This window comes from Capra hircus, chromosome 19, assembly GCF_001704415.2.
Source record: "Capra hircus breed San Clemente chromosome 19, ASM170441v1, whole genome shotgun sequence".
NCBI lineage: Eukaryota > Metazoa > Chordata > Mammalia > Artiodactyla > Bovidae > Capra > Capra hircus.
Window position 1 is genome coordinate 18216027 of NC_030826.1, and position 25868 is coordinate 18241894.

The window sequence follows — 25868 nt, forward strand, 5'->3', positions numbered from 1 at the left end:
CTCTTTTCTTTCTTTTTTTTGGGGGGGAGCGGATGCCAGCCGCACTGGGTCTTTGTTGCAACACACAAGGCTTCTCTCGTTGTGGCTCTTGGGCTCCGGAGGGCACAGGCTGGGTAGTTGTAGCATGTGGGCTTCGTTGCCCTGTGGCACATGGGATCTTGGTTCTCTCACCAGGAATCAAACCCACGTCCCCTGCACTGGAAGGTGGATTCTTAACCACTGGATCACCAGGGAAGTTCTGAGGAGCCCCTTTCCGAGAAGCACCTTTTAACAATCTCAGCACAACTTCGCACCGGGGGGTTTGGCATGACCTGCCGCCTTCACCAACCAAAAGGCTCCAGGATCCTCTATGTGCGAGTGGGGCTAGTGGTAAAGAACCCGGCTGCCAACGCAGGAGACGCAGATCCTGGGTCGGGAGCATCCCCTGGAGGAGGGCATGGCAACGCACTCCAGCATTCTTACTTGGAAAACTCATGGACAGAGGAGCCTGGCAGGCTACAGTCCATGGGTTGCAAAAGAGTCAGACTCGACTGCGCACAAACACTACTGATACTTCTGATGTGCAGGTCAGAGGTCACTTCAGAGTGCCAAACATAGTAGAATGGCCGGGGGAATTCTTCTGCCTCCTCTCCCCAGCCCAGGCCTAACCCCCATCCCCCAAACTTAGTTTCTTTTTTTTTTTTTGAGTAAAAGATTGTTCTTCAGCAATGGAGATATTTCAGATGAGTTACCTTTGGTCCTAAGAAAACCTCTCTGGTCCTTTCTCCCAGACCGGGGTCAGGGAATTGAGGAGAGGCCTGGGAAACTTGAGAAGCCTCAGGAAAAGTGGACACAGAGCTGGCTGTCTGCGGTACTGGGGGCCAGACAGGTGCAGATTCAAGTCCTGGCTCTGCACACTGCAGTCCTGAGACCGTGGGCAAGCTACTGAGTGTCCTCTGTGCCTCAGCTTCCTCACCCGTAAAATGGATGTAACAGTACCTCCTTGGCAGGGCTGGTCTGAGTAGACAGGAGGGGGTAGTGATGAGAGATTAGATAAGAAAAAAGCCTTTGCAGGTTTGACATTCCATCCCTCCTGCCCCAGCCCTGCCCTTGTGTCTGGTTCCTGGCGAGATCTGGGGCCAACTCGAAGTGATAGGAGAGATCAGAGGGCCAGAGGGAGATAGGCTGGAGAGAGACCAGAGAGAGAGGCAGGGGAGAGAGAAGACAGGGCGTCCCAGCGCAGACAGGACAAGCTGAGAGGAGGGGTCCTGGCAGCGGGGGGCGGGGAGGGGGGTGGGCGCGCAGTCGCCCGGGGAAGGTCAGGCCTGCCAGCAGGCAGAAGCGGGCCCTGCCCGGCCCAGCCCCCGCTCCCAGGGCTGCAGCCTTGCTGCTCCCTCGGGGTCTGTCTCCTTCCCCCACCTCCCCACCCTCTCCTCCACCGTGCCCCCAGGAGACGGGGTGGGTGGGAATCAGCAGTGCTTGCCTGGAGTCAGGCACCCCTCAGGAAAGGGAGCACGGGTCATAGCCCAGGGCTGGGGTCCCTCAGGGAGGGGGTGGGTGCAGCCTGCTTGTTCCAGCACCTTCCAGAGAGGTGAGCTCCCAACTCCAGGAAGGCCCTCATTCAGCCGGTCAGTGAACACTCACCGAGGGACTCTCTCAGGCCCAGGACTGGGCAGGGCAGAGCAATCAGGGAGGCTGGACCCCGGCCCCAGGAGTCTAGATGGAGGGAGACAGGAACCAATGGGGCCCACCCTGCAAATTGCCATTCTCGAACTGCTGGTCCCAACGACCAACAGAACAAAATGCTTGTCAACCAAATTCTGATGAAGCATCCCGTCTTCATCAAAGGGGAGCTGTGAACTGCCACCCTTGCTGAGTCAGCAGGCAGCCCCTTCTCAACAGCTCTCCAAGCAGAGGTTGGCCTCAGATCCACCCCCGAGGGCCAAGCTGCCCTGTGGCCCCCCACCCCCCAGTGGTTCGTCCTTTGTTCATTCCTCCTGTAAAGAAATCTCCTCTTGCCTAACCCTTGCCTGAGACGCTTGCAGAGCTTCCTCAACACTGAGTTTCTTTTCGCCCTCCCTTGAAATAATCCTTTCAATTAGTCTCTTCTTACTGAATCCAAACTCATTTTTTTTTTGGGGGGGGGGGACTCATTTTTTTGTTGTGGTTGCCATCTGTAAAATTATTTACAATAAAAGACACTCATAGCAGTTGGGCTTAAAAAAATAAAAATAAGCCCTACAGAAAAAGCAGGTAAGTAAATGAAAAGCTGATTCACCATTGGCTGTAAGTTTTCTAACTATCAAGACCAAAAAAAGGGAAAGCAAGTCTGTAGTTACAGCACAATTTTCATGATCTGATGCGAGAAGGAAGTCAGTTCATCAGGAGAGACATTTTCCTGTGGTGCAAAATCCTAATACACACACACACACACACACACACAATCAAATCATGAACAATGGCAAACTGGATAAAGTTTCCAGCAGCAATTTTAAGGAGGCTGAAGAAATATGCTGTTCAGCGTTGCCTTCCACTGAGCCAAGGGAATAAAAATAAAAATGCACATCTCTGTAGAGGTTTCGGCAAGAAGGTAAGATGAAACAGCGCTTTCTGACGTGGAACTGGATACCAGGAATGGAAAGTCTAAAGGAATGAGGGTTAGTGTGTCCTGAGGAAAACGTTCTCCCATATCACTCTTCCAGGCTGAGCTTCTGCCTGTAAATTCAGGACTGCACTCTTGGTGAAGGGAGGTATGATTCCTTCCAGGCCACAGCCGATGTTCACTGCAGCCGATAAAGGTCCTGACAAGCCTCTGCCTGGGTGCCAAACCCCTCACCCATCTCCGGGGTCTGTTCAGCCCGGATTAAAAATTTCCTTGAGGAAAGCAAGAAAATTCCAAGTTTCAGTACCAGAAAAAGCCCAGGCCAGACGTGGTAAAGGCAGCCGTTCTAAGCGGGTTCTGAATGGAGCCACAGCGGCAGCTTTGAGAAGATGCTCAGTTGCCCGGCCCCGTGGTCAAAGGAGCCCCCTCTATCCAACCAGATGCAGCGAGTGTGTACACAGCAGGACTGATCTGGAAAGACTGATGATGAAGCTCCAATAATTTGGCCACCTGATGCGAAGAGCTGACTCATTAGAAAAGATCCTGATGCCGGGGAAGATTGAGAGCAGGCGGAGAAGCGGGCAACAGAGAATGAGACGGTCGGATGGCATCATCGACTCAATGGACATGAGTTTGAGCACGTTCTTGGAGAAGTGAAGGACAGGGAAGCCTGGCGTGCTGTATTCATGGGGTGGCAAAGACTTGGAGACGGAACAACAGTGACAAGCAGGGGCTGGGCGAGGCTCTGAGGCAGGGACTTGTGCAGTGTCCCTCCTGCCCTTCCGTCCTGTGCTTCTTATCTGCCCTGTGCTGATAATCAGAGAAGCTTGGGGGAGAATCATCAGCTAACAGGGGGCTCCCACAGAGCCCACAGAAAGTTCCCTAAGAGTCAGACTTCCTGCGGTGTCTTGTATTATGTTCAGTCATTTTTATTGCCCTGGTCAGGAAAGGGAACAGCTGTTTATCCCTCATAAAATGTTTGTTTTTTTTCCCTGGGGCTCAGCAGGTATGGTTTTCAGGCCCTCAAGCCCTCACTACCCTGGGAGAAGGGTCTGACACAGGGGTCAAGCCCCACGGGCTGAATTTCTGGGAGGCTAGTGTGGAAGGAAGTCAGCAACCCTGGGGCAAAAGGCATTCAAGTCTCCCAGCCTAGACACTGTGAGCTCAGAGATTCCAGCATTTTCTAGGCACTGAGTGCTTTGGATGCATTCTCATTTCTTGTTTTTACAATAACCCTGTGCAGAAGACACCAATTTAGCCAAGCAAGAAAGCGAGACTTGGGACTTCTCTGCTGGTCAAGTGGTTAAGAATCTGCCGGCCAGTGCAGGGGACCTAGGTTCGATCCCTGCTCTGGGAAGATCCCACATGCCCTGGGCAACTACGTCCACGTGCCACAACTACTGAAGCCCACTGGAGCCTAGAGCTTGCAAGCTACAACTACTGAGATTGTGGCCCTGGAGCCCATGCTCTGCAATGCGTGAATAACCCCTCCAGTGCAGCCATAAACAAATAAAAGAGACTGAGGCTCAGCGATGTTAAGCAATTTGCTCAGGGTGGTCCACCAGTAAGCAACAGGGTCAGGATTCAAATCCAGGCCCCTCAGACCCCAAAGCCCATGCTCTTCCCAAGGCTAACTTAGCCCTTTGCCTCCGGGGCTGATCAAGCCTGCCCCTAGGCTGCCTCCAAGTGCAAGTGCATGTGTGCTCAGCAGGGTCTGTCCCTTTGCGACCCCGTGAACTGTAGCCCACCAGGCTCCTCTGCCCATGGGATTCTCTAGGCAAGAGTACTGGAGCGGGTTGCCATTTCCTCCTCCAGGGGATCTTCCCCATTGGCAGGCAAACTCTTTATCACTGTGGAGCCAGTCGGAGCCGAAGCTTGGGAATCCCTCCATCGCCCAACTCTCAGCCTGGTCAGCTGTGCCGTCCTGCACCAGGGCAGTGAGCCGGGCCTGACTTCCCCCAGACAGGGGGAAGCCAGGAGTCTGCTTAATGAAGGGAGCTCAGAGAGAAGAGAGCAGTAATGGAGCAGGCGGCTGAGCACAGCTCCCGGGAGAGCATGTCCTGTCTGCCACGGTAGCAGACACGTGGAGACAGACACCGCGCACCTCAGCACGGGCGGAGGCGACGGCGACTGCTAGAAACAGCACTTCCTGGCAGAGGGTGGGAGGGAGAGAGGCAATGGGGGCACGTCCAGGCTCTTTCTTTGCACATTTCCCCATGGTACTGAAGGGAAGGGGGTGCGGTGTGGACCCGAAAGGTACCAAAAGCACGGTTGCTGTGGTCCCCCACCAGGACCGTCACCACCACGGGGGAGCTTGTAGGAGACGCACAGTTGGGTGACCCCAGAGCTGTGTGGATCAGAGTCTGCACTGTCAAGCCCCCGAGAGACTCATATACATATTAGAGGTTCAGAGCCCCAGTGCAGAGGCAGAGAAAATGAGAGAAAGTGAAAGTGTTGGTCATTCAGTCATGTCCAACTCTTTGCAAGTCCATGGACTGTAGCCCACCAGGCTCCTCTGTCCATGGAGTTCTCCGGGCAAGAATGGGTTGCCATTTCCTTCTCCAGGGGATCTTCCCAACTCAGGGATGGAACCTGGGTCTCCTGCATTGCAGGCAGATTCTTTACTGTCTGAGCCACCGGGGAAGCCCTAAACACTAGAGTTTCAGAGTCTAGGTGCAGTGGCAGAACAAATAGCCCCTTTTCAGTTCTCTCCTATGCCCACCCTTCTACCTCCCCTCGCTGCACCGGAGTGTGGTTTTTACACCCTTTGACCTGGAGAGGGCGCCTCTCAACTGCTCCCGGGTGAGAGGAAACTGGCCTGCCCCTCTCTGGCAGAGTTGACCTTGCACTGCTGAGATGCATCTGTACAACAGGGACTGCCAGCTGCTCCTTGCCAGCACCGTGCTCCACGTGGAAGGCAAAGCCCTCCACCCACGTGGAGGAGACAGACAAGACCCAGACAGTTAAGATCGTGGCAAACGGTGCAGGACAAGCATGGTGTTATGGAGTGACAGGGGACAGGGTGTAGAGGACGTTCCTTGAGATGAGTGTGCAAGGAAGGCTTTTCTGGAGAGGTGACACTTTTGCTGACACTTGAAGGATACAAGCATGGCTGTGCAAAGCCTAGAGGATGAGGGTTAGAGGTAGAAATAATAGCAAGGCAGAGGAAAGGAACTGGCTTCCGGGGTTTGAGGAACAGAAAACAGGCCAGTGTGGCTGGAACAGGGAGGATCACGGGGAGGAGGGGAGGGAGGCAGGTCAGAGGTTCAGGCAAAAGTGAAAGCTGCTAGGTCACAGTGAGAAGTCAGAGTTTAGGATCTGACCCTCAGATCCTGACAAGTGATCGGAACCTCTTCAGTGAGGGAGTTGTAGGCCCTGATTGAAGAGTTTGAAAGGACACTCTGGCTGTTGTGTGGAGCAAGCAACAGTGGAGTGACAAGGTGAGGGGTGGTGTAATGCTCTGATAGGGTGTAATATGGAGGCGGAAAGAAGCGGTCCCCTAGGGACATCTCCTGGAAGTAAAACCCAGCAGGCCTTGTGGACAGGTGGCTGTGGAAGGAAGGAGAGACAGTGGCCGAGACGCAGTCCTTGGTCTGAGCGATCGGGTGGGTGGCGGTGGCAGGTACTGAGACGGGGAAGGTTTTAGAGGGCTGAGAGGATGGATCTGGACCAAAGAGCTTAGTGCCAGACATGTGTGAAACACCCACTAGACATTAGCACAGGGGCCCCAGCGTTTCCATACGAGTCTGGAGCCAAAGGCAAAATCAGTGGGGAGAGGTGCTTCTGGGGGCTCAGAGGTGATGGTGCATAGAGAGCAAAAGTCTGGTAAATTATTCCGGATTAACCGAGTCTAAACAGACATGACAACTAAATGTATAACACTTGGATCTGAGATAAAAAAGTAAAGCTATAAATACATCGGGAAGAAACTTTACTGGTGGTCCGGTGGCTTAGACTCCATGTTCCCAATGCAGGGGGCCTGGGTTCGACCCCTGGTCAGGGAACTAGATCCCACATGCCGCAATGGAGATCAAAGATCCTGGGTGCCACAACTAACACCCGGCACAGCCAAATTAAAAAAGAAGCAGCAGCCTTCATCGCAAGAAAAAAAAAAAAACGTGGAGTTTCCGTTAGACGCCCACGGCTGATGGCTGTGTTGTGGTCATGGAAGAGGGTCTGAGGGAGGGTCAAGTGTTTAAGGATGAAGTGTCATAATGTCCGCGACTAGCTCTCAAACAGACAAGCCCCCCACCAGGCTCCCAAAAGTGTGTGCACAGAGACACACACAGATGCAGAGAAGGAAAACTGCCAACACACTCACAATTGGTGAATGCAGGGCGCCAGATCTATGGGTTTTCACTGTACTATTCGCTCACAACTTTGCTGAAAGCGGGAGAACAAGCATGTTTGCGGGGTCTCTGTGAAGTCAGTGTGATCGGCCCTCTGTTCTCGCATCTTCTGAGGGGCGCCCTGAGCTCTCAGAGGTTTTCAAAACTGGGTCATAGATGAAGAACTCTTGCAATGAGAAACCCTCTACATGAGATTCTTGTTTCGGCTCTGACACATGGAGCCCCGCCCTGCTCCCCGTGGGTCCTCGCAGGCCTCTCTGCGGGAAAGCAGTCACGGCTCACTGGCCACCAAGAATGTTCGCTGCCCGGGGCCTGAGCACCCAGGCAACCCAGTTCTATGGGAGACGGATACCTCCCGCCAGGGCCCTGTGGTCCCGAACCACTCTGCCCAGAGGATACTTTCGGGAGGAGCACGTGAGAAGGGCAGCAGGCACCTGAACACCGGCGCTGTGCCAGGCACGGGCTATTTTCAAGGTGTAAGACTCTTCTCCCCACCCCCCGCTCCCCAGCCCCTGCATTCCATCCTCAGGGAAAGTATTGATGTGAACTGGTGAGAACCCAGGATGCTGTACGGGTCACGGCCTCATGGAATCCCCTGAGGAGCTTTAGATAGTGCTGACGCCTGGGTCCCACCCCGAGAGGTTCTGGGTCCATTGGTCTGAGGGACAGCTGGGCATCTGGACTCGTAAAAGCTTCCAGGGAATTCTAATATGCTGTGACATCGAGACTTCCTGCCGTAGATCCTTGGTTTTCAGCGTCAGGTGTGCATTTTAATTACTTGGGGAGCTTTTAAAAACAGATGAGGGGACCCCTCCCCAGACTAAATGAATTAGAATCTCTGGAGAAGGGACCAAGGTATTAGTATGTTTCGAAAGCATTCTGCATGACCCCAGGTGTTGCTGGTGGTCAAGAATCCTCCTGCCAAAGCAGGTTTGGTCCCTGGGTGGGGAAGATCCCCTGGAGGAGGAAATGGCAACCCACTCCAGTATTCTTGCCTGGAGAATCCCATGGACAGAGGAGCCTGGCAGGCTACAGTCCACGGGGTTGCAAAGAGTCTGACATGACTGGGCAGGCATGCAATGCATGACTCCAGCTTGAAGCCTGGCTTAAGAACTGTTTGTTTAGGCGGTGCTTTCTGAGAACTAGCACCCATCCTGATGTGACTGTATGCATGAACTAACGTCTGTCCTTAAGTGATTGTGTATATGTGTGTTTTCTTAGTTATCTGTGTCAAAAATTTACTTAACTCATCAGTGAGGAAACCAGCAGGCTCTGCTTCAAAGGAGATCAGGAGAGATCAAAGTATGTATAGTCAATGAAAGAAACGATGCTGAGGGGACTTCCTGATGGTCTAGTGGCTAAGAGCCTGCGCTCCCAAGGCAGGGGTCATGGGTTCGATCCCTAGTCAGGGAACTAGATCCCACAAGCTGCAAGTAAGTGTTTGCATGGCGCAACTAAAGATCGCACATGCCGCAATGAAGATAGAAGATCCCCCGTGCCGCAACTAAGACCTAATGCAGCCAAATGAAGAAATTGAATGTGTATATATTTAATATATATCATATATCATAACATATAACAAATATATTTTATATGTAATACAAACACATATATTTTATATGTAATGTTTATATGTATAAATAAATATATATTTAATATATAACATAAAAATATATACATTTTAAAGAAAGGATGCTGAGAGATGGCCAATTTAGTTATGAACCTGGCTAGTATCCTACAGGATAGTAAAACCAAACCTTTCCCCTTCTGCTCAGCTTTAAAAACACAGGATGTAAGTGGTCACTCTCTCAAGTTTGCTCAAACTCTAACTCAGTGAATCTAAGTTCTAAAAGCAGACGTAACTTGAGCATTAAGACCTGAGTAGGCAGGAGGTGGAGGCTTCCCTGGTGGCTCAGATGGTAAAGAATCTGCCTGCAAAGTGGGAGACCCAGGTTTGATCCCTGGGTTGGGAAGATCCCCTGGAGAAGGGAACGGCTGCCCACTCCAGAGTTCTTGCCTGGAGAATCCCATGGACACAGGAGCCTGGAGGGCTACAGCCCATGGGGTCGCACAGAGTCGCACACGACTGAGTGGCTGAGCACGCATGCAGGCAGGCAGGAGACAGAATTCAAGATGTCCGGGAAGGCATCCTTTCTAGGGTAGGGATGGTCGGGGCAGAAGACGGGGGATAGACGTCCAGGACAGACCAGGCAACAAGCAGTAAAGGCCATCAACATCGCCTCTTCTTTGGCCCCAGCCGCCTTTGGGTTAATCAGAATTCAGTTTCTTCTCAAAGATATGACTCAAGGATCTTTTTATTCTTAGAGAAATTCTCGGGCTTGGGATAAGTAAATTATTCTTTCCTTTGGAAGGAGGAAGGTGTTGAAACAGAAAGCACACACACACACTGGGGCCGTATATAAGCAGAGAGGATCAAACAAGGCCCCTCCCTGAGCTAGGAAGCAGCCGCCCCCCCTCTCCTTTCCAGTGTGAGCATGGTGCCACCACCCACACCTTCAGCAGCACCGCTGAGTCACAGCGCTGTTTGTCAGGAAAGGTATTTTTAGAATTTAAAAGTACCGTTGTTGCCAGTGGTTTTAGAAATGCTTGCTTCAGAATGGATGAAATTAAGCAATGGTGGACTTGGACCTTCGAGCCTGACCCACCCCCAGTTTAGGAGAGAAGCTCAGGGCAGATATTTAAAAACTGTGCGGGCAAGACTGAAGTTTGGGGACTTCCTCGGTGGTCCAGTGGCTCAGACTCCATGTTCCTAACGCCAGGGGCCTTGGTTTGATCCCTGGTCGGGGAACTAGATCCTGCATGTGGCAACTAAGATCAAAGATCCCCCATGCTGCAAATAAGACCTGGCACAACCAAATAAATAAATATTAAAAAAGGAAAAAAGACAAGTTTGGCAAAGCTCCTTCTGATTATGAGCCAGTTTGGGCTCAGGCTGAAGACCTGATTCCCAGCAAACCCCAGTCTGTTTGGCCCTCCAGGGACCCCTTAAGCATAACTCCGTAAAGAACTTCTCGCCTGTGAGGTGAAGTGGGCAGGAGAGGGGCTGAGATTAAAAACGAAAATTGGATCCTGATCTTACCATAGACATCAACGTTCACTCTGTGAATCAAAGCTTTAAATATAAAAACCAAACACATAAAAAAAAATGAAACAGAGGAGTGTCACAGCCTTGGGTAGGAAAGCTAAGTATTACACCAAAGGCGGAAGCCACAGTGGAAAAGATTAATGAGTTGGCTATAAAAATCTTTCAAATTTTCTCTCATAAACAAAGTTAAAAATAAATGACAAGCTGAGAAAATACTTGTGATGTATGTCCAAAAGTTAATATTTCTAGTTCTTTTAAAGCAATGGAAATGAATACATCCACAGAAGCGACGGTGAACAATGTGGGTTGCCAGTTAATGAAGAAAAGAACTCCTGGTGACCGATAAAGGCAATATAAGAAGTTCAACCATATTATGATTCAAAAGAGCAACCCTAATTTTAGCCTCTCAAATGAGAAAGATCTGAGAAAGCAGAACAGCCAGTATCCAAGGGTAGGAGGGATCTGACACAATCCTGAAGAAAGCGTAATTGACACAACTTTTCTGGAAAGGAGTTTGACAGATGTATGAGAAATTCTAAGATCTGCATCTTGTGGATGAAACAGTTTCCACCTATCAGACTTCATTTTAAAGACTGGTAAACGGGGCCCCCTGATGGGTCGGTTGTAAATCCGCCTGTTGATGCAGGAGACGCGGGTTCGATCCCCGGTCCGGGAAGGTCCCACATGCCGCCGAGCAATTAATCCTGTGTGCCACAACTGTTGAGCCTGTGCTCTAGAGCCCAGGAACTGCAGCTACTGAAGCCCACGTGTCCTACAGCCTGGGCTCTGCAACAAGAGAGCCCACCACAAGGAGGAGCCCTTGAGTCGCAACTAGAGAGCGGCTGCCACTCACAACTCGAGAAAAGCGTGTGTGACGACGAAGACCCCGCACCGCCAAAGATACACAAACAAATAAAGACATAACATAAACCTTTTCTGTAAAGGGCAGGTAGTGAATATTTCAGGCCCTGTGGCCGCCACTCAACTCCGCACTGTGGTGGGAAAGCAGCCAAACAAGCGAGCAGATGATGGGTGTGGCCGTGTGCCAATAAAACTTTATTTACACAAGCAGGCTGCTAGACTTGGCCCATGGGAAATGTAGTTTGACAACCTCTGTCCTTCTCTAAAACAATGGGGAACAGTTTCGCTACAAGAAAGATTATATAATGATTATAACAGGAAGCCCGCTGGTAGTTTAGCTGGTAAAGAATCCGCCTGCAGTGCAGGAGACCAGGGTTTGATCCCTGGGTCAGGGAAGATCCCCTGGAGAAGGGAATGACAACCCACTCTAGTATTCTTGCCCGGAGAACTCCATGGAGAGAGGAGCCGGGAGGGCTACAGTTTATGCGGTTGCAAAGAACTGGACACAACTGAAGGACTAACACTTTCATATACATACATATATAAAAATGTATATATATTTAAAACCAATAATAAGGAACTGGTAAATAAATTTGATTGTCTTCTTGCAATGAAATATGTAACCATTTAAATTTATGCAGAAAAAAGAATATAACTGCATTGTTATATAGATTAAGCAGACTAGAAAATGGTTTGTAAATGAACTAGTAAATATTTGTAAATGAACTAGTAAAAGAGTTTAGTAAGGCTGTTATGACAAGTTTAACATTCAAAACAAAGAGGTCTCCTGGACATTTAGCCATAACCAATTAGAAAATATCATGGCAAAAAGATTCTACATGTAACAGAAATAGAAACTTCAAAACAGAGTCACCCTATGAAGAAATGTGCAAAGCCTATTTGAGAAAATTGTAACATTTTCCTGAATGACATAAAAATGAAGAGATATACTATGTTGTTGGATGAGAGAATTCAAGATTGGAAAAAAAAAAACCAGAAAAATAACAGTTCCCTTCCATTGATGTACAAATTTCAAACAAAATCTCTAGTGGGATTTAAAATGAATTTTGACCAAAAAAAAAAAAAAAAAAGAGTATTCTGGAACAGAAAATATACAAGAATAACAAGAAACATTTTAAACAGAGAATGATAGAGGGCTTCCGTTGTGGTCAGTGGTTAAGAATCCGTCTTGCAATGCAGGAGATACTGGTTCAATCCCTGGTCCTGGAAGATCCACATGCCGAGGGGCCACTGAACCTGTGGGCCACAACTAATTAGCCTGCGCTCTGGAGTCTGAGAACCGAAACTACTGCGCCCACATGCCACGGTGACTGAAGCCCGTGCCCCTGAAGCCTGCGCTCTGCAGCAAGACAAGCCTTTGGACTGCAGCTGGAGGGTAGCCTTCCACTTGCTGAAACTAGGAAAAGCTGCACACAGCAATGAAGACTCAGCACAGCCAGAAATAAATACGTGTTTGTTTTTAAATGATCGGGACTTCCCTGGTGGTCCAGTGGCTAAGATTCCACACTCCCAATGTAGGGGACCCAGGTTGGATCCCTGGTCAGGGAACTCGATCCCACATGCCACAACAGAGCCTGAAGATCCCAAATCCTCCAACTAAGACCTGGCGCAGCCAAATAAATATATATTAAAAAAAAAGAATGAGGAGGAGGCCTTTCTCTATCAGATACTACACTATAAAGCAAGAGTAACTGAAGCTGTGGTTTCGGCTTAGAAATAGGGAGATAAATAGATCAACACAAATAGACCAGAGTCCAGAAAGAGACCCACGTTATACAGAGAATTTAGCTCACAATAAAGGGGTGAAGTTTCAAATAAGTGGAGAAAGAGGGGCTATTCCACAGTAGCGGTGTGAACAACTGGCAACGTTAGGAAAATGCCATATATTATCCTTCACCATAAACAGCGACACAGATAGAAGCGAGAGTGAGTTTTCCACCAGCAGAGAGAAAAAAGGGCTGGTGGGATGCAGAAGCCGCCTACCCAGATGGACTCGCACTGCCTAGACAGCAGGCCCAGAGCCTCTGTGGTGATAGGCAGCGGTGGGGGGAGTTTGAGGGACCTGGAGGAGGGGTGAGTGGGGCCAGGCGTCCTAAGGATGCAGGCTTTGTGCCAGTTTACCAGCCAGCACACAGAGCATTTCACTACTTTACTGTACCCTGAGAGCGGGGGGTGGAGGGAAGGCTAGGAGGGCAGCCTCTCGCGGTCCCACCACCCTGTGGCGTCATCGTCACCCACACGTGGTCCCAAAGCCCTCCTCCCGGAGAGGCACCTGGGAAGCCCAAGTAACCATCCAGGCGCGCTCTGGCTTGGCTGGTCTCGAGCTGACCCCTAGGGGACACGAGGGACACAGCAGGGCGCTGAGGGGGCAGGACTGCAGGATGAGGACAGGCCCCGTGTTGGCCCCCTCGGCCCCTCCCAACCTGAGGAGCCGTGGTCTCGCCCTTCCTGGCCTTCAGCCGAATGGACCCCACAGCTGCCCAGACGGTGCAGGGGCCCGAGCTCCTGCAGGAAGGGCTTCAGTCACATCACGGAGCCTCCAGGACTGCAGCCAGGCTCCTCTGTCCACGGAGTTCACCAGGCCTTCTCAACCCCTCCCTGTGGGAGCCCACCAGCCCACCGGCTTTGCACTGTCCCCCTCCCCTCCCAGTACCCAGGACCCCATGGTGAGGAACAGAGCCTCAGTCACGGACGCTGCCCCCCAGGCTGCCCAGCGCATGTAGTGATCAACGGCCACCTTGCTGGGCTCCGGCCACCAGAGCCCCCTGTAAGGGCCAGACCTACATGAGGGGCAGAAAAGAGTTCACAGGACGGGCTTATACCTAAAGTCCCGAGAGAGGCTCTGTGGGAGTGTTAGGGTTGCTGAGATTCCACTGCCCTGGTCTCTCCGCTCTTCTGTAACCCCCAGATTCTATAAAACAACAATGCTGCTTGGAAAAGAGGAGCACCCTCGCGGAGGCCAGCTGCTCCAGGCCCACTTCTCCCCTCTTCTCCACCTGCCAGTGTGGACGGCCTAGCGTGGAGGCCATGAAAGCAAGCAGCCCGCGGCTGCAGGAACGGGGCCGGCCCTGGGGTGGCCGGCTGGCGGGGAAACCCGGCCGGGGCTCCGCTCCAGCCTCCAGCTCCTCACACGCAGGTCTGTATTTTGATGTGGTGTGAAACACTATCCAAGGGTGAAAGAAAGATGCAGACCTCAGCCTGTTTCTCATACCAATCTCCAAGACACTGCACGCGGAGGGAAGGGGATTCTCTTGTATTAGCAGCCAGTTTTCTCACTGAATCACCAGAAGGGTATGGCGAGCTCTGCTTCACACCTGCAGGAAATGAGGCTCAGAGGGGTGGATGGTAACATGCCTGGGTCTGCAGGCTAGTCAGTGGCCAAAATGGAGTGTGGACCCAGTTCTGAATGGCCTAACGGCTCACTTCCTCGCCTTGCTTCCTGTTCAATCAACGAGGGGCTCACTCCCCAGAGCTCCAGGACACTACATGTCTGTCCTGCTTTTAGGGTCCTCTGCCCAAATACATCCTCACCCCATATCCACTGGCCCTCCCAAGGCAGGCCTGGAGCCCTCACTCTTGGCCTCTGTGGCTCCTCGAGTCAATTCACTTCACTCCTCCCTGCAGACCCCTGTTTTGGGCACACCACCCTGGGGTCCAACCACCTGAGCCCTACCTTGGAGGTCCTGGCCTACACCTGGTCTCCTCCACCTTTGAGCCTTGGCCTTCTCTAACACCATTTTGTTGGGCAGTTTCTGGGCATTATGGCCCTGTCAACTGAAAAATATACACACAACCTAAAAGCTGAGAACTAGGTTTTATTCGGCGATTTACTTAAGCCTGAGAGACAGCCTCTCAGAAGCTCTGCTGGACTGTTCCTAAGAGGCAATGAGGAGCCAGGATACATAGGAGTCTTGCAAAACAAACAAACCAAAAACCATGGGGTCAGAATGTCAAAATATTACTATCAATTGAAGAAAAACATATATCTCAAGTTAATGAGTTTAGCGCTTGTCTATGTATGGGAAGAAGCAAGAGTCTGGACTCACTGAAATCATTGTTTTGATATTCACCTTAGCTATTTAGGGGCTTCCCTGGTGGCTTAGACGGTAAAGAATCTGCCTGCAATGCAGAAGATCCAGTTTGATCCCTGGGTCGGGAAGATCCCCTGGAGAAAGGCATGGCAACCCACTCCTCTGTCCATGGAAAATCCCATCCACGGTGGCTTTTCCCACGGTGGGATTTTCCATGGACAGAGGAGCCTGGTGGGCTGCAGTCCATGGGGTTGCAGAGTCGGACACGACTGAGTGACTAACACTTTCACATTCACTTTAGCTATCTATGGCCAGGACCCTGCTTTCTCCATTCTGAATCCCCTCAGGGCGCACTGCTTGGAGACGGGGGCAAAGGCTGCAGTAGCTGATGGTGTGATGGCCACAACATCCTTTGCTACTGATACCGCAGGCAGCATTCTTTGTCCACAGTCCCCCTCCCCCATTTCTAAGCCTGACCCACCCATTCAGCTGGATCCCAAGAGGTGCGCCACTGGCCAAAGTGACCGACCTCTGGGGTCCTGAGCCTCCTTCAGTTACAGAAAATACTCCTGTATTGCGGGTCCAGGTGAAACACCAACCAGAGGATGGAGCAGAGGTTCTGGAGCCACCGTGGATGGGAAACCACGATAATCGTCTCCCAGTTCCAGGAGTCTCAGCCAGAGGGACCCTCCAGACTGTCAGTTCAGGCATGGTGACCTGTGTTACCTGTAAGATGCAGCTGCAAGTATTTGGGGAAATGATCGAAGTTCAGCAATGAGCAGACCATTAGGTGATGATGAGAGTAAGACAGCGCCTTGGGGACCGGTGGTCCTCGTCCTGCTTCTTAGAACAGAGCTCCTAAAACCCTTGGAACCTTCTGAGTGACTCTTGTCATTTATTAGGAGCCCCTTTCAACCTGTCCTGAGTTCATGCTAATGAGGCAGGGCCCCCAGTGAGCCTCAGGATGGTGCTGGTCACCAGAAAGACAAAAGCAGGTGATTCGGAAGTTGGGATCTTCAGCTCCACACACCCCCAACTGCAGGAGGTGAGAGGACTGGAGATGGGGGCATAGAAACTCTGGAGCAATGAGATTTGGGGCTTCCGGGTTGGTGACACACTGCCCTGGAGAGGCCCCGCTCCGCCCCCCATACCTGCCCCACGCATCTTTTGTGAACGTGCCCCTATAAGAGAGCAATAATCATAAATACAGTGTCTTCCTGATTTCTGTAAGTTGTTTTACTGAAGGGGGTTGTGGGAACCCCTGCGGTTGCAGCCAGCCCAGCCGAAGTGCAGGGATCCTTTGCGGCTGCCCACAACTGGGATGGTTTGGTGGAACAGAGGTGCTGGCCCTGGGGCCTGCACTAACTCTGGGCAGTTAGTCTCAGAGTTGAACTGAGTTGCTGGACACCCAGCTGGTGTCAGAGAAAAGAGAGACACTGTCACCCTGTCTGCTGTTGACCACCAGCTGACACTTGCCCTCTGGGACTCAGCTTCTCCTTGGAGCATAGAGCCGGGTGAAGGTGCCCCATGAGGGCCCCCAGCTCCCCTACCCTCTGCTGTGGCTTGTGTTGTTCCAATTTCAAAATCTGTGTCTTGATTTTGAAGCCAAAGGGCCCTCAGAGGGGGCTCTGGTATCTTCCTGACACCAAAAACGTGAAGCAAAGGCGAGAAGACCAAGCAGGGCCAGGTGGGCAGCTGGAGGCTCCCCCTCCCCTCCCTGCAGCCACCTTCTTACCTGCTCCACACAGTCTGGGATCTCAGGTGCACAGGGCAGCGTCCCGGCACTCTCCACGGACAGCACGTCCTTCAGCAGCTCCTCACAGCCTGTGAATGGACAGACAGACAGAGGAGGGTCAGGGCTTGAGCCCAGCCCAGCAGCTTTGCTCCTGATGAGTGAGCCTTGGATGGGTAGGGCTGCCAGGAGGCAGATGACCCAAGTCTCCAAGAGACCAGCTGGTCATTCAAAGGCAGAGAGATGGGGCATCCAGTTTGTACAGAAGCCAGGCCAGGGCTGCGTGGAGAGAGGCGAGACAGGCTCTTGCCCTCCAGATGTTCTCCACTGGGACTAACCTCAATAGGGAACACACAGAAGAGACACTCCCGAATATGGAGGGCAAGCCACAGGTGAAAGACCTCACCTTTCATGGCGAACACCCCTCGGCAAAAATCCTTGAAGTTGATTCTCCCCAGGTCGTTGGGATCCAAATACTTCACGAGTTTTTCCACCTGTGGGAAGGAAGGAGGGACAGGCATGAGGCCCCCAGGATGCCCCAGAGCTGGGGTGAGGCTGGCCAGGGGAGAGGGCTTGTCACCTGAGCCAAGGGGACACCAGTGGTCCTCTCCTAGCCCTCGCTCCCTCAGTGGGGTCAGTGCCCGCCCCAGACCGTGGCGGGGGGGCGCCCACTTTATTCTGAGGTGGACGGACAGCATGAGTGAGGAAAAGCAAATCCATTCCCGCAGTGCTCAGAACCCGGATTTGTTTGGGTGGAGCTTCCATCTCCAAGTTATTGCTGCAAAGACTGGCATGTGGAAAACGAATGCTCTGGAGCCCCCTGCAATTACGGGGATGTGCCCAGTGGGCTCTGGAAGATAAGTGGCAAGGGAAGACCCTACATGGAAAAGCACCCCTCCTCCGTCTCCAAGCTTGCTGACCAGGTTTCACCCAGTGTGCGTCTGGGGGTGAAGGGTGGGCAGAGGTATGTCCTGTTTCTGTAACCTCCCCACCACTGAATGTGGCACCCAGCGGGCCCTCAGGAAAGGCCAGAAGAATCCCAGGGAAGGAGGAAGGTGGCTTCCTACCAGCTCCCATCCTGGCCATTGGCGCCTCAGCACTGCAGCTGTCCTCCAGCCCCGCCCTATCACTCAGGCAGCCTCTGACACTGCCAGGCAGTGACGTGGTTTCTGAGAATAGCGATGCCCAGGTGCCACCTGCAGGGCTGTGGAGAGCCCCCCCACCCTCCCAGCTGGTGCCCCGCCTCCTTTCCTCCTGCCCTCTCGTCAGTGGCAATGTAGGGGGGCTATGAATGCAGGGATGGGCTGGGGCTCCTGGTGTTCACCCCCACAATCCCCTCCAAGGTTGGGAGCTATGCTTTAATTATCTCTGATGAGGGTCAAGGTCAGAGTCACCCCGGAGTGTTGAATGGCTGATGTGGAGGTTGATCTCAACCTCAGATCCACGAGGAGGCAGGCTGTGGATTCTGTAGTCGGTGGGTGGAGTCCCTGACTCCCCCAGGCTGGGAGACACTGGGGGAGGGGGGCAGGCTGTCCATCCCCCTGCCTCCGGGGAAAGCCAGCCTGCAGCAGAGGTGCCAGGGTCCTTGATGACAGGCAGATAGATGAGGATCCCTGCAAAGTCCCTGGAACGCCCCTGAGCTGTGGGCCCAGGACTCCCACAGGGTCTTCAAAGAGGGAAGGTCTCAGAGCACAGTGGGTGTGAATCAGCTGGCACACCAACTGCTGTACAGTCGTTTGGTTTTTTTAATTTTCTTTTTTTAATGTAAGTTGTCTTTAAGTTTAATCAGTCTCTTCTCCAGGGGATCTTTTTGACCCAGGGATCAAACCCGGGTTTCCTGCATTGAGGGCAGATTCTTACTGTCTGAGCCATCGGGGAAGCCCAGGAGAAAATGGCTTATTTTAATTGTACAGCCCTTTAAAACCAGACAGAGCTCACCAAGGGCTTGCCATAAACTCTGGCAGACTAGCCTCATCTGATCCTTACAACCACCTTAATAGTGGCTGCTGTTATAGTCTCCCATTATTGCTGAGGAAACTGAAACTCTGACATTTAGAGAGGCTAACACATTGAGACAGTTTCTGTAGTGGGAACTCCTCCTTGACCCAAGGGCCCGCTGACCCTGCGCTTCCCAGAGGCGGCTCTTGCCAGGCTGTCTGCACCAAAATGTTCTTTCACTCTCCTGGCCGCTTATGTGTGGAAGGAGTTTTAGCTTCTATGGCTGGACTCCCCTCCACTAGATCACCAAGCGTGTCAGCCTTCCTGGATACGACATAGGCTTTTGCCAGTACCCCTGGGTGTGTGTGGTGGGGGATTCAGCTGGCCCAGCCCTTGATTTTACAGATGAGGAAGCCAAGGTCCAGGGATGGAGAGGGGCTTGCTCAAGGCCACATGATGAGCATGGTATATAACCACCCACATGTGGTCTTTGGGCTTCCCAGGCGGCACTAGGGGTAAAGAACCCACCTGCCAGTGCAGCAGACTAAGAGGTGCGGGTTCGATCCCTGGGTCAGGAAGATGCCCTGGAGGAGGGCATGGCAGCCCACTCCACTATTCTTGCCAGGAGAATCCCATGGACAGAGGAACCCGCTAAGGTATAGTCCATGGGGTTGCAGAGTCAGACTGAAGCAACTTAGCACGCACACATGGTCTTCGCGGTGAACCGGGACCCCAGTTCACAACCTGTGTGGGGCGCACACACCCCGCATGGCTGGGGTGCACTGCCCTGTGGGCTCCCAGGTGGACACACTGGGCCTGGCAGGGGCTGCAGGAGCAGCTGTTGTTGCTGGCGCGCACACAGCTGGGCCGCGGAGCTGGCTGCCAGGGGAGCAATCAGTTTCCCTGGCAGCAAAATGTTGATCCTCCTTTTTCGGGCCACTCAATTACCAGGCTTCCCCTTCTATTTCTGTTGCCTTTCTCTTCAGGCTGATTTTCTCCCCCACTCATTCCTCCCTGGGTCATAGCTCTTCTATCTTAGGTCAGACGATGTTTGGAGTATCACTGCTGCTGCCCTCTGATTGATCATCAGCCAGATCGCCCTGAGCCTGAGCCCAGCCACCCACACCTCCCCAATTTGGACATCTGCAAGCCAGACGGACTCAGGCAAGCTATTATCTGAACAAGGGAGATAAGCTGGCTCAGTCTGCAGTTCTAATAAATGTTAGCGATTGAATTATTAATCAAACAAATGCTTAGTAACTCCTCCCTGATGCCAGGCCAGCTCTGAGCACTGTATACATATGAACTCATGGAAGCCTTACAACCACTTCAGAAGAAGATGCTATTATTATTCCCATTGTTCAGGTGAGGACACTGAGGCTCAGGAGGGCTCATCCAGGGTCAAGGTCACGCAGCTACTAAGAGGTAGAGCTGGGGTCTGAACACAGGCTGCCTGGCCCCCAGAGTTCATGCTCTTTCCCAGTAATGACTATTATTTCCACTAATACAGTGACACTCACTATTATTATCACAAGTGTGGGGCTTGCTCTGACCAGAGAAAAGATAAATCTATATTCTCCTCTGATTTTGGCCATGCCATGTAGCTTGTGGGGCCTTGGTTCCCTGACCAGGGATCAAACCCATGGCCCATGATAGTGAAAGTGCTGAGACTTAGCCAGAGAATTCCCAATTCTACTCTCTTTTCACCTAGAAAAATTGGGTCCAGAGAACCTTTGTTTAAGAATTTGAAATATTTAGGGAATTCCCTGGCAGTCCAGTGGTTAGGACTCCACACTTTCACTGCTGTGGGCCTGGGTTCAATCTTTGGTTAGGGAACTGAGATCCCACAAGCCCGTGACATGGCCAAAAAAAATGTTTTTTTGAATGTTTAAAGGATGTGAAATACTAGATAATAGTATTTCAAATGGAGAAGGCAATGACACCCCACTCCAATGTTCTTGCCTGGAAAATCCCATGGATGGAGGAGCCTGGTGGGCTGCAGTCCATGGGGTCACTAAGAGTCGGACACGACTGAGCAATTTCACTTTCACTTTTCACTTTCATGCATTGGAGAAGGAAATGGCAACCCACTCCAGTGTTCTTGCCTGGAGAATCCCAGGGACGGGGGAGCCTAGTGGGCTGCCGTCTCTGGGGTCGCACAGAATCGGACACGACTGAAGCGACTTAGCAAGCAGCAGTAGCAGTATTTCAAATGTTGACTTGCTAAAGCACAAGTCTCCAACTAACATCCTAAATGCAGCCTGTAGACAAATTTAAATATTTAAAATGAAGTGCCAAGATCCAAAAGGCTTCTGGTTCAGGTTAAGATGGAGTCAGAAGCTCTACACTCTTGTCTCTTGCACTGGTTCTAACTACAAACTCTGGACAGCAAAAGCAAAGCAACTATCCAAGGACTCTGAAAAGTAAATCACAGCAGACAACTTGGGAGAAAAATTAAAACTAGACATAAACAACAAAATAAAAACCAAAAACAAGCCAAACAACTTGAAGTAAGATGAATAGTGTTAAGTCCCCTGATTTACTTTTTCTCACATGTTTTCTAGCCTAGGCTCAGGTAGCTCAACCCTAGAACTGCACAGCAGGTGTGAACAGAAAAAGCTGTAAAAGAAACTCTGTTTATATATATATATATATATATGTTATTTTTTTTAAGAAAAATTTTTGTTTCTTTTCTTTTTCTTAATTTACAAAGAAACTCTCTTTTGGATAAGAGGTCAGGAAATGGGACCCTTTTGGAATAGATAAAGGGACAAATGCTGTTTTTTTTTTTTAATGTGGATCACTTTTAAAGTCTATTGAATTTTTCACAATATTGCTTATGTCTTATGTTTTGGGTTTTTTGGCTGCAAGGCATGTAGGATCTTAGCTCCTTAACCAGGATTCAAACTCACACCCCCTGCATTGGAAGGCTCAGTCTTAACCACAGGCCCACCAGGGAAGACTGCATGTTTGTTTCTAAGCCCTCTCCCAGTCTCAGAGGTGAGTGCGAGCAGCCAGGCAGGCACCTAAAACTCAGAGAGGAGGAAAATCTTTCCGTGAAGAAGGAGAAACTTGGAAAACTGGGGAAACGGTCCACATGGGCAAGGGGGATTCCTGTTACTCGGTCCACTCTTGTTTTTCCTCTCCCCACTGCGACCTGCAGGTGGACCAGTCCTGGGAGATGTTCCTGGTCAAAGGACCAGGAAAAAGGGGCTCCTGGGAGCTTGGGGTTTGGGGAGGTGGGGATCACAGAGAAGACAGAGTTGGAGATTATGATCCGATAAGATGTGCTTGAAGTCCTGGGCCCATTCCTGAGCTGCAGGTACATGGAACTAACCCAAAAGAGTATGCCAAAAGCTTTGAGAACAGAACTACATGGCAGACAGTGAACAGTCTGGCCCCAGGAGAGTGTACATTTGAGGAGGATCCAAATAGCACTTCAAAGTCTTTGAGAACTGAATTGACTACTCAGAGAGCAGGTTGGGATCTGAGGCTTCAACCTAACTGGGTTGATTTTCTGATTAAACAAACAAACAAAAATCAGTACTCTTCAGAGTATTTTTTAGGGGTTCCCAGGTGGCTCAGTGGTAAAGAATCTGTCTGCTGATGCAGGAGACACAGGAGATGAGGGTTTGATCCCCGGATGGGGAAGATCCCCTGGAGAAGGAAATGGCAACCCACTCCAGTATTCTTGCCTGGGAAATCCCATGGGCAGAGGAACCTGGAAGGCTACAGTCCAGAAAGAGTTGGATAGGACTGAGCAAAAGAGTTGGACAGGACTGAGCTACTAGGTATGCAGCAGGAGTATTATTAACAGGACCCAGAGTCTCGTAATATTCAGAATGTCCAGGACACAGTCCAAAATTACTCGAAATGCAGAGAGACAGGAAAAGCTCAGCAAGGCACAAGAGAAAAGATAATAAACACCAACTCCAAGGTGACCCAGATATTATCATTAGTAGACAGAGTCTTTAAAGCAATTATTGTAACTGTATTCCATGAAGGAAGGGTGAGCATTCTTGAAACAAGTGAAAATAAAGAAATTCTCAGAAGAAAAATAGAAACTATGAAAAAGAACTGAATGGAAATTTTGGAATGGAAAAATAAAGTAACTGAAACATGAAAAATTCATTGGATGGGCTTGGAAGCAGCATGGAGATGACAGAAAAAATAGCTGGTGTGCATATAATACTGTATGATCTGTGGTTAGTTGAATGTATGGATGCAGAACCACAAATACTGAGGAACCTTGGATAACAGAGGGCCAACTTAGGGACTTGAGCATCCAAGTTTTTTGGTATCCATGTGGGTCCTAGAACCAATTCCCAGATACTGAGAGACCACTGTTTAAAGATGGAATATGTCATTATACATTTGTGAAGCCCACAGAATATGCAGTCTATACTTATATATTATTTATTTTTATATACATTGATTAATTATTTACATGGCCACAACCGAGTGGAGTTTATCCATCAAGGCTAGTTCAATATTTGACCATTAATTGATGAAATCTAAAGCTGACCGAAGAAGAAAGATCACACGATCATCTCAGTGGATGAGACAAAGCAACACAAATTCAACATCCATTCACGATAAAAACTCTCGGCCAGCTCAGAACAGAATGGAACGTCCTTATCCTAGAGAAATAAAAACCTATGTTCACACACAAACACTGCACACGAATGTGTCTAACAGCATTACACACATCGCCGAAACACGGGAACATGTCAAATATCCTCTGACAGTGGATGGATAAACAAATTCTTCTGTAATAAAAAGGAACAATTGATAACAGATGGAGGACTCTCAAACGCCTTTACTCTGCAAAGGACACCAGTCTCAAAAGGTTACAAATGGCGATTCCAGCGCTGTGGAAAAGGCAAACCGATCAAGACAGAGAACAGGTCGCTGGTTGTCAAGGGGAGGGAGGAGGAGGCAGTTTAAACGCAAAGGGGCGGCACCAGGGGATGTAGGGGGAGGTGAACTGTTTTGTACCCTGACTGCGGTGGTGGTTATAGGAATCCATGCAGATGTTAAAACTCATGTAATCGTGTCCCCTCCCCCACAAAAAGTGAGATTTATTATTTGTAAAGCTAACTTTGTGTCTGTGTGGCCATGCCCCTGCAGCATGCAGAGTCTTAATTCCATGACCAGGGATGGAACCCGAGCCCCTTGCACTGGAAGTGTAGAATCTTAACCACAGGGAAGTTGCTCTAAAAATTTCTTTTTAAATCAAGGACACTGCACACACAGAGTGGGATATCTGGCTTTTCTTAAAGATTTGGGAACACTGGGCTTATGCTTCCCCACAGCAATAGTGGGCCCCCATTGAGTTACAGCATACCCTCCCTCTCTTTTTAATATTTATTCTTATTTATTTGGCTGTGCTGAGTCTTAGGGGCGGCATGCGGGATCTTTGATCTTTGTGGAGGCATCTGGGTCTTTAATCGTGGCATGTGGGATCTAGTTCCCTGACCAGGGATTGAACCCGGTCCCTCGCCTTAGGAGTCTTAGCCACTGGACCCCAGGGAAGTCCTAGAGCACACTTTTAGACAGGCCTCTGCTCTCCTCCCAGTTTGCCATGGTAACCCCTAAAGTCCAAGTTCTCCATCCTCCCAGGCTGCCCCCTTCCTGAAACCGGGGGCATCTAAGTGGCAGGTCCTGCTACCCTAGGTGGACACTTGGCTTAGCTGAGCCCCTGAAGTTTTCTGCACCATCGAAGGGAGTTCCAGGGCTGGGCTTGAAGCTGGATGGAGTTGAAACTCCCGAGCATAAAAAAGCAGCTGCAAAGTCAGGTGGGCAGTCAAGCGGGGAGGCTCAGGCCCCTGGAGGATCCTGGGCTGGGCCAGGATGTGCTGTCAGCTCTGATGGGAGACCACCGCTGGGAGTCGTGCTCCCCACCGCCAGCCTCGTCTGCCTTCTTAGTGCTTCTGGGGAGAAGACCCCCAGAGGCGGTGAGGCAGCTGCTGGAGCCGAGAGCTCCAGAGAGAGGGACAGCTGGGGTCAGGAACATGGCCCGGGGCATCCTGAATCCAGGACTGGCTGGACAGTTTTCCGCTGGGAGAGGCTGGTGGGAAAAGGTGTGGCAGGCAGCCAAGGGAGCAGCGGAGAGAGGGGGTACCAGCCAAGGCTAGAGTTCTGGGGTGAGGGAGGCCACGAGGGCAAATGGGAAGCCGAGTGTCGTCACGGATGAGGCCAGGAAGAGGGGGAACAGGGTCTGAAGAAGGGCTTGGAAGCCATGCCCAGAAGGCGGTACTTTATCCCCAGTGTCACGGACCTAGAGTGACAGTCACAAGTCCCAAAGTCCCCCGCTGAAGAGCACTGCCTAGGTGTCAGGTGTTATTCCGAGCATTTCGCACATCTCACTGCTTCCAGCCCTCCTGAGAGACAGAGCTGGGTCACTCCCGTCTATTCCCACCACCCCAGGGGATCCTGGCCTTCCCTCGGGCCTCAGGAGCACACGCTCAGGACTGCTTGTTTATCCACTTTCCCAGCAGCCCAGCTGCCTGCCATCAGGGCACACAATGGGGCCCTGTACTCTGGAGCCCCCACCCCCAGCCCAAAGGACAGAGGGCACAGAGGCTGGGGGAGGGGGCAGCCACCAGCCCTCTCTGTTAATTCTCAGCAGGGAGCGGAGAGGAGGGGAGTCAGGCCGAGCCAGCTGGAGATGAGGGAGGGATTCCCAAGGGGTCCTGTCAGGTCCTGCACCCCTGGCTCCGCTGGGGACCACCCCCAGCCTCCGGAAGCCTGCTCTCCTCCCTGGGAAGGGCTGTCCCGTGGAGTCAGTCAGACTCGCTGACTGGACCACAGGTGGGTGGGGAAGTGCGCCTTGTAGGAGTCAGGAGCTGGGGGCTCGGGGTCAGCTTTGTTATTTGTGGGGCCAGTGCAGGTGGAAACGTTAAGACCCTTCGTTTAAATTTTTATTTGGAATTTCAAGATAGTGACTGCAGAGCACTGAGCCCCGTGTGACTGCACAAGTCACATGCCAGCAGGGTGGGCTCCAAGCATTTTTGCGAGTCTCAGATTCGCTGTGCTTTCTTGGCCCTCAGTCCCGTGCTAACTCTGCCATCAGGGACCTCATAGAGTGGTCTTGGGGAGACCCCTCCCTCTCTGGGCCTCAGTTTCCCCATCTGGAAAATGAATGGAAGCCGCTGATGCCATTAGCATTGAGGGTCTCTTCCGCTCTGATGTCTGTAGGATTCTAATGTTTTTCCCAGGAAGTCCATGGTTGGAGGGGGAAGGAGTT

At 51.2% G+C, this 25868-nt stretch overlaps 1 protein-coding gene across 1 annotated transcript in view; it reads right to left on the reverse strand.

Annotated features, from left to right (window-relative positions):
- The window catches only part of RAB11FIP4 (RAB11 family interacting protein 4), a 104613-nt gene that overhangs the window by 58768 nt on the left and 19977 nt on the right, over positions 1–25868 (reverse strand). Inside the window, exons 2-3 of the mRNA XM_018064266.1 lie at positions 17088–17175; positions 16685–16773 (exon numbers count right to left, since the gene is read on the reverse strand). Of these exons, the coding sequence (XP_017919755.1) occupies positions 16685–16773; positions 17088–17175 (177 nt within the window). The remainder of the gene's footprint in view (positions 1–16684; positions 16774–17087; positions 17176–25868) is intronic.